The 13,686-nt window shown below is 31.1% G+C and overlaps 2 protein-coding genes across 7 annotated transcripts in view; one reads left to right on the top strand and one right to left on the bottom strand.

Annotated features, from left to right (window-relative positions):
• The window catches only part of LOC118203893 (uncharacterized), a 233,753-nt gene that overhangs the window by 29,848 nt on the left and 190,219 nt on the right, over positions 1 to 13,686 (bottom strand). For all 5 annotated transcript variants that reach the window (XM_085813843.1, XM_085813842.1, XM_085813846.1 and 2 more), the window contains 4 exons: positions 10,413 to 10,526; positions 7,066 to 7,489; positions 588 to 640; positions 435 to 497 (listed from right to left, as the gene is read on the bottom strand). In XM_085813843.1, the coding sequence (XP_085669969.1) occupies positions 435 to 497; positions 588 to 640; positions 7,066 to 7,489; positions 10,413 to 10,526 (654 nt within the window). The remainder of the gene's footprint in view (positions 1 to 434; positions 498 to 587; positions 641 to 7,065; positions 7,490 to 10,412; positions 10,527 to 13,686) is intronic.
• Positions 1 to 13,686, top strand: part of LOC118195135 (uncharacterized) — a 171,420-nt gene that overhangs the window by 153,722 nt on the left and 4,012 nt on the right. The window lies entirely within an intron of this gene.

The following is a 13,686-nucleotide window of genomic DNA, read 5'->3' as shown; positions in this document are numbered from 1 at the left end:
ATAGGGAAGTTAAAAACACACGAGTAACCTGAAAGTATATTTCAAGATTAAGAAGTTATCGTTTGGTGGTATCTTAAATTTAACTTATTTTGGTAGCTTGGAGTTTCCTCTGTTTTTTTTTTTTTTTTAATGACATTGTTTAATGAAGAGGGGCAACAATGAAGCATGAATGCTGATCGAATTTCAATTTTAATGCACACATTTCTGCAGAATGTGGTGTTAACTTTTTTAAACTAAGAACTGTAAATGTTACTGTTGCTTTAAAAATATTAAATATCAAGGAAATAAACTACATTTGTTTAAATCAATCACAGGTACTTTTGTAGGCAAAATATATACTTAGACATAAAAGGGGGAGAAAGAGGTTCTTAAGATCTGTGGAATTCTCCTTTACAAAGAACAACGAAGAAATGATAATATAATATATACTGCACCTGAATATCAGCTGTATTATAGACTGGAGTTGGTTTTTCAATTCCATTTTCAGCAACTTTATACTACCATGAAAGAAACCATGTCTTGGATTAGAATTTTAAAACATAAAAAACACAGTGACTTTTTAATCATTCAAAGCATAAAGTACATACTCCTAATTCTAAGTCTGGTGAGGTCATTCTGTTACTAGCACCTTTCACTTCAACTGCAATAAAAATCAGCAGAAAAAATTATGATAAAGGAGCCATTTATAATTACATATAATCAATTTCATAAGAGAAATAACATGTCAAGAAAAATGAAATTCTCTCATGATGGTAACTTTTGAAACTGATGATATTTTTAAGATGACTGCCTCTATAGAAAACTCAAAATATCAAGTATCACGGGGTGGTTATTGTTTTACAGAGGATTTAATACACATTCAATAAATTTTAAAATAGCTCTTCCTTTTATGGGGTAGGGGGTCAATACAATAATCAAGGGGATAAAGTATGAAGATCGAATCTTTGAAAAATGTCGTCAAAAAAGTTATAGAGTCAATTTATTGCACCTTATTATTAGGTAAAAATCCTGTGAAATATATTGCAATAAGTGACTAGATGTTTTAAAAATCTATTTAAAAAACGAATGAGCAGTCTTAGAAAGCTTTAGTTTACATCAAAAATCATCCCATTAATTCAAAATTTTATCAGACAATAATAATAATAAATTAAAAAAATAATAATTAAGATCCAAATTTCACTAACACGTGGCACTGCACAATTTTCTTCCTCTCCAAATGATATTTAACAAATGTAATCTTGCTAAAATACAGTACATTTACTTACAAAACTTTTTATTATATTCAGGGTTTGCACAAATTCCTGCACATAGAAATTACGTACTTTTAAGGAACATCATTGAAACAAATTAAGGACCTATCTCTAAACAGGAACTGAATAAACTAAAGAAATTATCTACAAACGAACTTCATCTCATATTTTAAGCATAAAATAAATCTGTAAGCAGAATTAAAGAGAAAAAAATAGAGAGAGAGTAAAATCAACTTAATTAGATTTTTCAAGTAATTAGCATTACAATTATAAAATTTCTTGAAGCATTTATATTTTTAACTTATTATAGTCCACATATATATATACAGGAGAATAAGTGACATTTTATCAGAATTTTACTTAGCTTTATATTAATTATTTTTTTTATGTCTCCTTTCGTCATGTATTCACTCAGTGCAGAGGTTTATACCTACTTTATGTCAAGCAGCATATAAATCATAATCGGCATGTTCGTAACAGAAGATTGGCTGATACCAATATGGCTGCTTGCTTAGTGACAAAGAGAAAGAGCTGTTGATCAGAACAAACAAATGCCTGACTGGTTGGCAAGTGCTGAAAGTTAGTTGCACTTTGTCTGTCTGATACTGCTAGCATCATAGCTTCACATAGACTTGTTGGAGTAATAACTCAGTTAATATATAGTGCTTAAGATTAAATTCCAATAAGCCACTGAAGCACCAGAGGTCATAAATTGTTGTTATTTTAAGTCTCATTAGCTAATTCACCATTGAGATGACATCCAAGCTAAGGTCTTATAAAGACCAAACAGATCTGAAATCATACCGATGGTATTTAATAAGTTGTAATACAAGAAAGGTTACAGGAGAAGTCTCATTAGCCGTAAAGAATAAAGTTTTGCATTAATTTTTACATTTTTGTGTTTTGTGTCCATTGTAAGGATTAAGGAAATGGTATAACTTGCTATAATTTATTGTGATAAGACTATTAATTTTTTTTATTATTATTTCTAAAAAAAATATCCATTAAAAAGCCCTATTAAAATCATAATCTAAGGAAAATACATTACTGAAAATAAATATAAATGTTATTAGGTCAGGGCTGAAGCCAGATTTTTCAGAATTTAGTGAAGCACCGAGCAACAAAATTTAGGAATGGCAAAATTTTTTGAATTTAGAACACACACTGGGCAGCAGAATTTAGGACCCACAAAGATTGTACTCGGTAGCACAATGCTTAGCGTTTAGCCCTATGTATTATGCTGACACATATAAGATGTATCTCTTAAAATAACAGTTTCAGTTTCTTTATTGATAGAAAAATAACTTCATACTAGCGCATTTGGCAAGATAATAGCCATTTTTGCAATTTTTCATGCTTGTGTCAAATGAAAAGATGAGGAAATAAAGAGATGATAAACATATTAAAAGAAAGCCTTCTAGGATCAAAAGCACAAAATTCAAATAATTTTTAATTCCACTGTTTCTTCCAAAAATTCTCCAAAAAATAAGAACTTCATCACAAATTTCCTATAAAACATGTCAATTATGCATTAATACAATGATGACATTTTTTGTTTTGTCACATTTTCCTGGAATCATAGATCTATAAATTTTACCTTCAGATCCTCCTAAGATGAAGGTCTAAATTCTTAAGAAAAAAACTTTTGCTACCAACTATGAAATAGGAAAAAGACCAGGGGAGGGGGGATGTCTGAGAAAAGCAAAAAGTGAATTTTTCAGAGAAAACTGATACACATGAATATTCTGAAAGAATTACATGGGGGGGGGGAACTCTTAGCATGAAAAAATATAGAAGACAAAAGAAATAAATTTAAAAATAGCTTTTTTTTTTTTTTTTTAAAGTGTTTCGGAAACCGTGCTTTATAGCATTTATTATTTTGTTTATTTTTCAGAATAAATTTATTTCTAAGTAGCCAAAATGGAAAGTACCATCACTTTTGAATATTATAAGGTATTTTCTCCCTACTTTCCAAATGTATTCATAGCTTAATTGGAAGCATATTTGATGCGTTTACTAGAGGTCCAGGGTTTGAATCCCAGCAAGGGCACTACACAATTGAAAGGTAGAGGATGATAATTTGTCACCACGAGGATTTGCTGATTGGGTTCCCTAATGCCCAGTCACCCTTTAAAAGAGGGAGTATATACGTTATTTTCTCCCTCCTTTCTGCAGGCCTTTGTGGTGTAACTGGAGGCATACATGAAGCATATTCGAGAGGTCCAGGATACTAGTTTTGGAGAGTGCATTGTACATTTTTCATGCTTTCTGTTAAAAAAAAAAAAAAAAAAAAAACAACGCCTAATGACTCTACATATGATTAGGAAAAATCAAAAAATTTCATTTTAATATTTTTTAAACACAATTTTAACATATTATTATTATTAAGAGGTATTTATCAATGCTATTATGTTTGTAATCTCTGAATAAAAAATTCTGTATACAAACTGATCTTGAAATTGCCAAAATATTCATATAAGATGCCAAATTAGCATCACCAAACTCATATCCCCAAACTAGAAAAGTTGTTTTTGACATAATATTTTATGAACTCTTTCATGCACAAAACTGAAATAATTTTGAGATGTTTATGTTTCAATCAAAGCAGGGCCTCACTCCCAAAAACTCTCCACCATTTATATTACGATGTAGGAAAGAATTTAAACCATAATCCATCAGATATTTCCTGGTAAACAAATTGCCAAATATGTTCCTCCAAAATGTTATTTTACACTCAAAATGGTAGTTCCCCCCAAAAAAAAAAGTCAGATGAAAAGAAATTAAAAATTGTTTCAAAAAATCTAAGGACTTTAAGGACCCTGGAAATTAAGCGTTCATTATGTTCCTATCCACAGAAAAATCATATTTTTTAAACATATCCCTACTCATGCACCAACGTATTACGGTTCTACAGAAGCAACTTTGCAGAAGATTTTAATTATGCTAGGAATGATGGTTTGCTAGTATACAAACCTAAGACTTCAATTAGTTCCACAATCCAAAATTTACAAGTGTTAACCCAGCAACTCAGGATGCCAGGCTGAACACCAGGTGATTAATCTGTAGCTCAAAACTAAATACTGTTATGAAAAACTGTTTCAAAGAGACTGCTTTTGAAGGAGTGTATGATTTTGCATCAACACCATAGTCTCTAAGAGATCTTATTCTCACATAACATTTTTAGGTTACACTAAATTATGCTGTATGTTTTCCAGCTACATGCTTACATAGTTCTTCAGAAAAGAATGAGCAAATAATGAGGAATGAGATACCTTTAAGATATATACAGCAAATCATTGCATTCATACAAACTTCTCTATAAATAAGCAAGAATTATTCTATGCCAATATTACATATTAGTTACAGGGATCAAAAGTTTCATTCAGTGAAAAATTTGCTTTTATCTGTCCAAAAGCTCTTCAGACTCATCAAGCATCCCCAACAACTTTTCTCAATGCCCATGGAATTAATTCTCCCTTATAAAAATTTTTAAAGATACAATTACAACATACACAAGATCCATGACACTAATAACTCCAAGAGACTCATGGCTCCCATTGACTGCTGCTCTATGCCTTACAAGAAATTCCATAAACAACAGTTTACTCTCGCTATGGAAAACCATCCATTTACTAAGCTTTTGTTGTGTGTGGGATTGCCAAATGACTTATCACACCACCTTAGAATGACAACTACAAATTCAAAAGAAAATTTAAACATTTTTATTAAAGTATTAAACTACAAAATTTGCAAAGTTTGTGCTTACGAAATCTCTGCTACATGTAGGATTAAGTTAAAAAAAAAATATAAATTAAGGTTAAAAGTAATTAATTATGTAAATTCACAAAGCAAATCCTAGCAAGTTTTGACTCAAACTTTTCTACAAATGCATAAGCAAACTCAGCTAGCAAATGGCTAATGATGGTTCAAAGTAATTCTCAAAGCTGGGCGAGGAAATATCACATAGCCAAAGACATCTCCTAATTTTTCAAAAGCTCTGTTCTTATACAAACACATAACTATCCTAGTGGCACTTATGAAAGTAGAAATAACAGAATATATCAAATAATAAGATAAGAGGTTAATTAACATAAACTTCCCATTGTAATCTTGATCAGCTAAACTCTAAGTTTTCTGGCTGCACAAGAGTTTTACTGCAATCAGAGTCATTAGACCTCAGTATATTTTGATCCATTTCTTTGCATGAAGTGTCGTAAACTGAAGCAATTCATTCCTTACTCACGTACAGTAATTTTATCACTAATGCCAACCAATGAAATTCAAGTTACAGAGCTCATCATTATTCAAGTTAAAGAGCTCGTCTATTCAAGTTGCAGAGCTCATATCATCATTCAATTGTGAATATCAACCCATACAAAAAACTGAAATTTAATATGTTGACAACTTTTTCTAAAGTATGTTTCTTCGAAAATCTACAGTTCTTATGGTACCACACCATCTATCAAAACTCTGAGTTTTCCAGACAGAAAAAATTATGAATTCATGGCACAAACTTTGAAGAAAATCACATCCCCATACGACAATTCTGTTATTTTATATGAATATTTAAAAGGACTAGCGATTTTTGGTTCCCCATATTTACATGCTTAAAAATTATTAAAATCATGAAGGAAACATATTTCATACAATGTTTAAACATTAAATTAAAAAGTTGCAAAAAGAAAAGCAATTTTTTTATAAGAAAATTTTCCAATTTTCATTCTCATCAATCTTAACTTTATTAATTTAGAACAGTTCAATTCTTACTACTAATTTGCCTTTCAACTCTAAACTCAACCATCTCCATTTATAATACATCGTCAAATCCTTTAAAATGGTAAAAAACTGAAATTCTCAGGCATGAAAAGGCCTTTATTCTTGTTGGGAAAAACCCATTTAATAGCTGCCAACTATGAAATATGAAAAACTGGGAGGTTTCCACATTGGATAGTGGCACTAAGAACTCTGAAGTTATTTAAACTCATTTTAAAAACTCATCATAATACATGAATCAGGTTACTGAACAATTTACACGATTAAATATTACAAGTTTTTACTTACCAAATTACTAGGAAATATGCTAAAAATAAAATTAATAATATAAAATACACACTAATGTGTGGATAAACTTAGCAATTTACCATTTATTGAAAAAGAATTAATAACTGATTAAATATTGGTTGAATCTTCATAAAATATTCTACAAATGTCTGCAGTAAAGAAAGACAATTTTTTAAACAAATTATGCTGAGAATCAGAGGTTAGGGAATGGAATTTGCTCACTTTAAATTTCATTAGTTCAATAAATTTATTCCTTTGAAAAATTTTTCCTTAGAAAAGTCTAAAAAGATCAAGATATTCTAAGATTTATGAGGAAAACAAGACGTGATGAAAAGCCAGAGAATTGGTAGCTATGTTATTCTAACGTCACTACACATTCCCCCCCCCTTCTTCAAGTTTCCTGCAAAAGTATTAGAACTCCCAGTACGAGAACTAAAAGTAATAACACAATACTTGTTAAAGATAGACTATTTCCAATAAAACTTTAACAAGAATTAAATGCAGAACTTATTTGCACAGGTTTTTATATCAAATTCTTTGTTTATTATTATATAACACAAACTCCACATTCTTCTATTAAAACAATAGCTAATATTTTGTAATAATTTAAAACACATTAAAGGTGTACTGTACCATGAGTAAGTAATTAATTCATTTTCAGAGATACCTGATAAAAATTGCTTGATTAGATAAAAATAAAAATAATGACAACAAACAAGACAGCTTGTATAATAGACACCTATGTATTTCTTACCTTCAGAAACATTTGAAGAGAAATTATCTACTTTTGTGGCAGATGAAGATGGTTGAGGTATTTTTGGATTATTCAAAGATAAAACTGTTTTTTCTTTTTCCTGTACATCAGATGATAGTTTTTTCAAACTAGATGTGGGAGCAGGCTTTGTAATCATATCTTTAAATAAAGTTCCACTTTGGACTGCAGATTGAAGTGATGGATTTAATGTTCCAGGCTGGACTGAAGACTGAAGTAATGGATTTAATAGTCCACTCTGAACTGCAGGTTGAAATGATGAAACTGATGTTTTACTATTTAAATATGGGGCAGAAGTTTCTGTTGTGGCTGCTGCAGCTAATGGAAGTGAAGGAATTTTGATTTCTGAATTAGCAGGTGGAACTACTATTGAAGGTATCTGTTGAGGCAGGAAGTTCATTGTTTGCTAAAAAAATCCATACACATTATTACTAAAGAGAAATATACACTGCCCTCCAAAAGTTAAGGAACAACATGTTTTTCAATTCTCACCATTACAAAAATGTCAGTAACATTTAAATTCACAGTTCATATGCATGACAGTAATGACGTTTAAAAAAATGTATGCAAAAACAATAGCTAACACTTTTATTTTAGAGAAATGAATACTTATATAGGAGTTAGAGAAAAAATGCAAAAACTGCAAGTTTTGTTCCTGAGTGTGGATCTTCAATTGTTATTAGCAATTTCATTGACAATATCCATGAGAATCTATCAGTGTCCAGGAAAAGTCGTTTGCTCGATTCACTGAGGTGGCAGGTGATCGGATGGATGGAAATGGGGATATCACAAGCTGATGCTGCCAGACGTCTCAGTACCTCTCACCGACTACGGAACCAGTCTGAATCCGGCAATTCTGTGTCTGGAAGACATGTTTCAGGCAGACCTAGAGTTACAACACCTGCAGGAGAAAGTTATTTAGCTCTTTTGGCCCGAAGGAGGAGTAATATTACTGTGCCTCAGCTCATGGCAGGAATAAGAATCTCAGCGACTACAGTGTGCAGATGCCTGCGCAATACCAGTCTGTATGTAAGACGACCAGTTGTTTGTGTCCCCTTGACCCGAGGACACAGAGGTGCCCATTTATGTTGGGCAAGAGAACATGTCTCCTGGACCAGTCAGCAATGGATGTCTATTCTTTTCACAAACGAGTCCATGTTCACAATGAAGAGCGACTCAGGTCGTCAGCTGATTTGAGGGGGGTGGGGAGGAATGCACCAGATACAACCAACCCCACATTGAGGAAAGACACAGTTAGAGATGGTGGAAGTGTCATGGCATGGAGCGGACGGAATGGTCAGCTCAATCCCCAAACCTGAATCCGATAGAACATCTTTAAAACTACCTTGGGAGACAGGTTGCTGCTTTAAGTCCGCCTCCAAGGTTGTTAGATGAGCTTGGATTACTCAGTGTCTGATCATTGCTTCCCATTTTACTGACCGACATGTCACTGCTACCACTATATTGTAGCTAGGGGTGGACACATTCTTTATTAAAACCCATTTTCCCTCAAAAAACTCTGATATACTGTTTCTCCAAGACTGGATTTTTCTGCCAAGAGTGCAATTTTTTGTTGTAATTCATATTTGTGTGAAACTTTAGAACAGTTTAGTGAACATGCCCTGTAAATTTCTTGTTTCTATGTTGCTTCACTCTCTAATTAGACACAAAAAACCTACTGTTCTTTAACTTTTGGAGGGCAGTGAGTGCGTGTGTGTGACAGCGAAAAAAACTAAGGCATTATTGAATATTGAGACAATACCTGAGAAAAAATCTCATAAAAATGTACATTAGACATAATTTTAAAATAATTACACTAGCTTCTATGATTTTGCCAAAACAGATTAAAAACTATGCTTTATAACATACATAACATTATTTAATTTTCAGGATCAAGTGACCAAAATGAAAGGTTGAAAATATTTTAAAATACAACAGGAAATAAAAACATTTTGTTTCAATGTTTTTTTTCTAAAATATATAATTTTTAATACATTATCACTATTTTAATGACAAAAAAGAAATTTTAGAATTTGCACATTACAAAATAAAAAATTACGCACACAAAATGACCTTAAAATCTCCAAAATGTTGAAAGGCCACCAAATTTAGTGATCACAACAAAGGAATTCATATTCCCAGAATAGAAAGTCAATCTTGATGTAATAAAGTACAATGAATTCAAATGGCAACCCAGATTATGCAAATTCAGTATACATTTGGCAATGAATTACCAAACTGGCACAAATTTTGACACCGTTACAAGAAATACAGATTCATACAAAGTTAATTTCATATGCAAAACCATAAAATTATCTGGTTTTGTAAAAATTACATAAAATTCATAAAGTTGTAGGCATAAAATGATCCTAGTGGCCCTAGAGCTGGACATTTAAAATCCTCTGTGCAAATATGTTGCTCTCAAAGGATTTAAATTTTTGTAACAACAGCAAATATTTTTGTCCTTCTTCAAAATTTTTTTTATCATAACTTTGAAGACTTTCTGAATCCATAGATAACAGTGGTGGAAACTTGACTTTCATGCTTTTGTTACACAGTACATAGCAGCATAGTCTAATAAGACAAGGCTGAAGATCAAGAAACCCTTTTTTTAAAAACAACATTATAAGCATTGCATTACAATCTGCTTTGAAAGGTTGGATGAACAACCAATCAAGCACTCTAAAACTTTCATTCCAGGAAATACCAACTGTTCTCTGTTCACAATGCCAATTTGTACCTTTATCATAAACATGTGGTTCGAACTTCACCCAACATGTTAATTCACACTTAAAAAGGCAGAAACGTGCAGAAATGTCAGACAAGCAAAATTAAGAATCTTTTCAATTACAACCACGGATGAAAATCACTTAAAAAACTAAGGGCTAAGTCTATACAAAAACATATACCAGTTGAAAGTGGTCATTGCCTCTCTGAACTAACCTTACTGACACTCAAGTTAGATAAAGCAAAATAAAAGTTAAAAATTTAAAAGATAACAGAGTTGTCTTTATCTGACAAAAAGTTTTTACATTTCAGCAAGTTTAATAAATTTCCCCAAATTAAAAAATAATAAATAAATAAATAAATAAATAAAATCTTTAATCTAATTCTAAATGACAATGGATATTCATACTATTATTTTTGGTCCAACAAAAATATCATTAATACAGATGCAAGTAAATTACACAAAAAATAAAACTTTTCAAAATAAAATATAATCATAAACTTATTTAGAACAAATACATTAGAAACAAGCCTCCTTTAAAAATTTTCTCATATCTATGATATCTGAAAAATGAGAGGAGATAAAAAAAAAATCAACATACAGCATTTGCCTGGCTCCATTTAGGAATTTCAGGTAATTCTGCCACTTCTAAGGGAGGCAAATCTTTTAACGGAATGCCAGATGTTACTCTTTGGATCTGATGATCGATGCTTCTCTGTGATAAAAAGAATTAAAAAATATAATGTAAAAATAATAAAAAAAGTTTGTAAGTGAAACCATAAAAATGTAAAAAATGCTTAATTATATATATATATATAAAACCTAAAATAGCACTGCCAAAAAGAATTCATTATGTATTTTTAATGCTAATAAATTACACAGGAAATTTTCATATATATACTCCTTTTCATATGCAACAACACAAACATAAAATTTAAATAATGCTCACATATTAAAAAGAAGATAAAACTGATGTAATATTTGATTTTTAAAGAATAGAAACTATACATATACACTAGTGACCAAAACTTAAACTCTGTAACCATAACACCCATAGTTTGAATTTCTTATCCAGAGCTTAATTTAACTACTTTTAGTATTGTAACCACAAACAGTAGAAAAATCAGTAATTGCCATACTCACTCATCATATTTAATCCAAAATTTTGCTGAGATCACTCAGTCAATTGTAAATTTAACTAAAAGGAATGTACCTTTGTAAGGAATCAAAAGTGTCAAAATACATTTTAAAAATTGCAGTCAATAATGCTGACAAACCAACTGTAAGAAATATTAATGACAATGGTGAAATATTCCTAATTACAGATTTTTCACAAAAGTAGCCATTTGTGACATTCTGTTGCAAAAAATTTATTACAAATTCATTCCTGTAGAGTTTTACTCGAAACTTCTAAATCATGCAGAGTCGAGATATCCATCTTTTAGGCATAAGCTTTATGCTACTTTCATTAACATTTATATGGCCCATATGCAATTGATAAGCAGCCTGACATTGTTGCCAGATGGTTGTTATTATTTGCAGGATTTTGATCACACTTTGAAATATATACAGTCAAAAGTTGTTAATTCGGACACCCATAATCCGGAATGATCTATAATCCGGACCTCAAAGCTACAAACTTTCTGCGCATGCGTCATGTTCACACATGCGCACAGGCGTTTACGAGAGCGCGTAAGACCCTTACGGCTGCGAATATGTTTGTGCGCATGCGCGTGGAGTTATATGCTAAGCTAAAGTTATCTAATTCAGTTAATGTTGCCGATTGCGTTGTTCCTTAATCTTCGAATTGGATCCTGCTTATTATTTTTTGCAGACTGTTAGAGCAATTTTATAAAAGTAAGCTTGAACTTTCGATTATGTCAAATAGAATTTCCGATATATATTTACTACAAAGGGAAAGTATGTTTTGAAATCCGAAATCTGTTTATCAATTTCCCCCCTGCTCTGCCGCAGAGGGGGGGGCAGAAACGTCATTATTAGATTATGATAGATTAGAAAGATTATGTCAAATAGAATTTCCGATATATATTTACTAATATGTAATTTGTATCTACAAAGCGAAAGTATGTTTTGAGATCCGAAATCTGTGATTGGAAGTTGATCTGTCAGCACTATCCTTATCTTCAGGGCAGATGTTTTTATTTTATTTGGTTTATAATTCCATACTAAGTGTAGTATTTCATTCTGTCTTTGATATGATTTAAATCAAGTTCCTCCTCATATAATTATTCACTTCCAATAGTGAAGAAAGTGACCCAGAGGTTATTGAAAACGAAAACATTTCGGTATTCTCAACACAGCAATTATAGGACTTGAACAGTGGAACTTTGTAACTAAACAAGAAATTATGTCTGTTTAATAGAATTAAAGAGAAAGTATTATCACATGAAAGGAAGCAACTTACATTGAAGGAAATGTTAAAAAAGTAAACAAATAAATATTAAGCTTTTTCTTTTTGTAAATTTTGATACCCTTTAGATCATAATTGTTCTTTATTTCATAAATTACGGTTTCATATTTTTAATTTTGTAATTTCTGTATGCCATCTTACCAGATTTAAACTGATGAAACATTATATGGAGAATTAATAATAATAATGCTGAAATTTGCAGCAAGTATTTTATTGATAAGAATAATGGTGTGGTAATGATAAAGTTAATACCTAGAGCATATCATTTAAAAACAAAGCATTTAGAAAATAAAATTCTCCTTCCTAAATCTTTTGTAAACCTTTGTCTAGAAATTGCTTATGCTCCACAGTTTGGGATCAATAAAACTTCCTTATGAATTCATAAGGAAGAAATATTTCTGAAAAGGCTTTTTAGATTAAAAAAAAAAAAAAAAACTTTTGTGAAAATTGTCAACAGTGTTTGGAGAATAAATCCAAACCTTCTAAGAACACTTATGAGTAATATAGAAAAGTCTGATTTAGCTCCTGGAGAAATGTTAGCACAACTGATAAAGTAGACAAATTAAACAGACCACATACATGATCAAAATTTTTTTATTTTAACAATCACTGTTCATTACTCCAGATATTTAGATACTATTCCTTTAACAATTATCACCACAGCAAAAATCATAAGATGCATGAATGTATATTTTTCGAAATTTGGTATCCCTAAAAGAATATTATCCAACAACAGATTAAATTTTTGTCTGGATTTGAAAATTTCCTAAAAGATCTAAATACTGCTCATAGGAGAAGTTCCATTTATTATCCAGAGTCTAATACTGCTATAGAGAGAGTTTATCGAACAATGAAAGAAAGCATTGCTTCTAAGATAAGTTTATAGAGTGGACAGACAGAATTTTTTAAAACTGCACTACAATAATTCGAAGCACACAGTTACAGGTTTTATTCCTGAACAATTATTTTTTGGTAGAAAATTAAATACACCTTTGTACATAAACAATGAACCATCAGTAGTTGAAAATCCTTCACAATAGTTGACCTGTCAACGAGTACATCTTAAAAGCTGCTAGAAATTTAGTTAAACAAAATGAAGACAAGCAGTTTGAGCCTCATGAAAAATTGGTGAAAGGCGGAGAAAGGCCTAAATTCGAAACTGGGGATGAGGTTTTTTAAAAGCTTTGTAACCACCGTATGTCTTACAACCAACTTATTTTAACACTCTTTCATTTGGATTATTATAGCTATTAATTATCTCTACAATAACAAATCACACTGGGCAAATTTAAAGCAAAAACAGGCCCAGCAGAATCGAGTAGCACTAAGAGACAAAGGAAAGATGAAAGAAGATGTTCCAGGGAAACAGTTACCTGATGTTTTTATGGAAAAGGATTCCTCATTCAAACTATAACATTTTAAAATTTTTTCTCCATCACTATCC

Source organism: Stegodyphus dumicola, chromosome 3 (genome assembly GCF_044657685.1).
Source record: "Stegodyphus dumicola isolate Sdum_Otavi_A_Nest chromosome 3, ASM4465768v1".
Taxonomy (NCBI): domain Eukaryota; kingdom Metazoa; phylum Arthropoda; class Arachnida; order Araneae; family Eresidae; genus Stegodyphus; species Stegodyphus dumicola.
The sequence above is the reverse complement of the archived record's forward strand: the minus strand, read 5'-3'. Positions and strand labels throughout refer to the sequence as shown.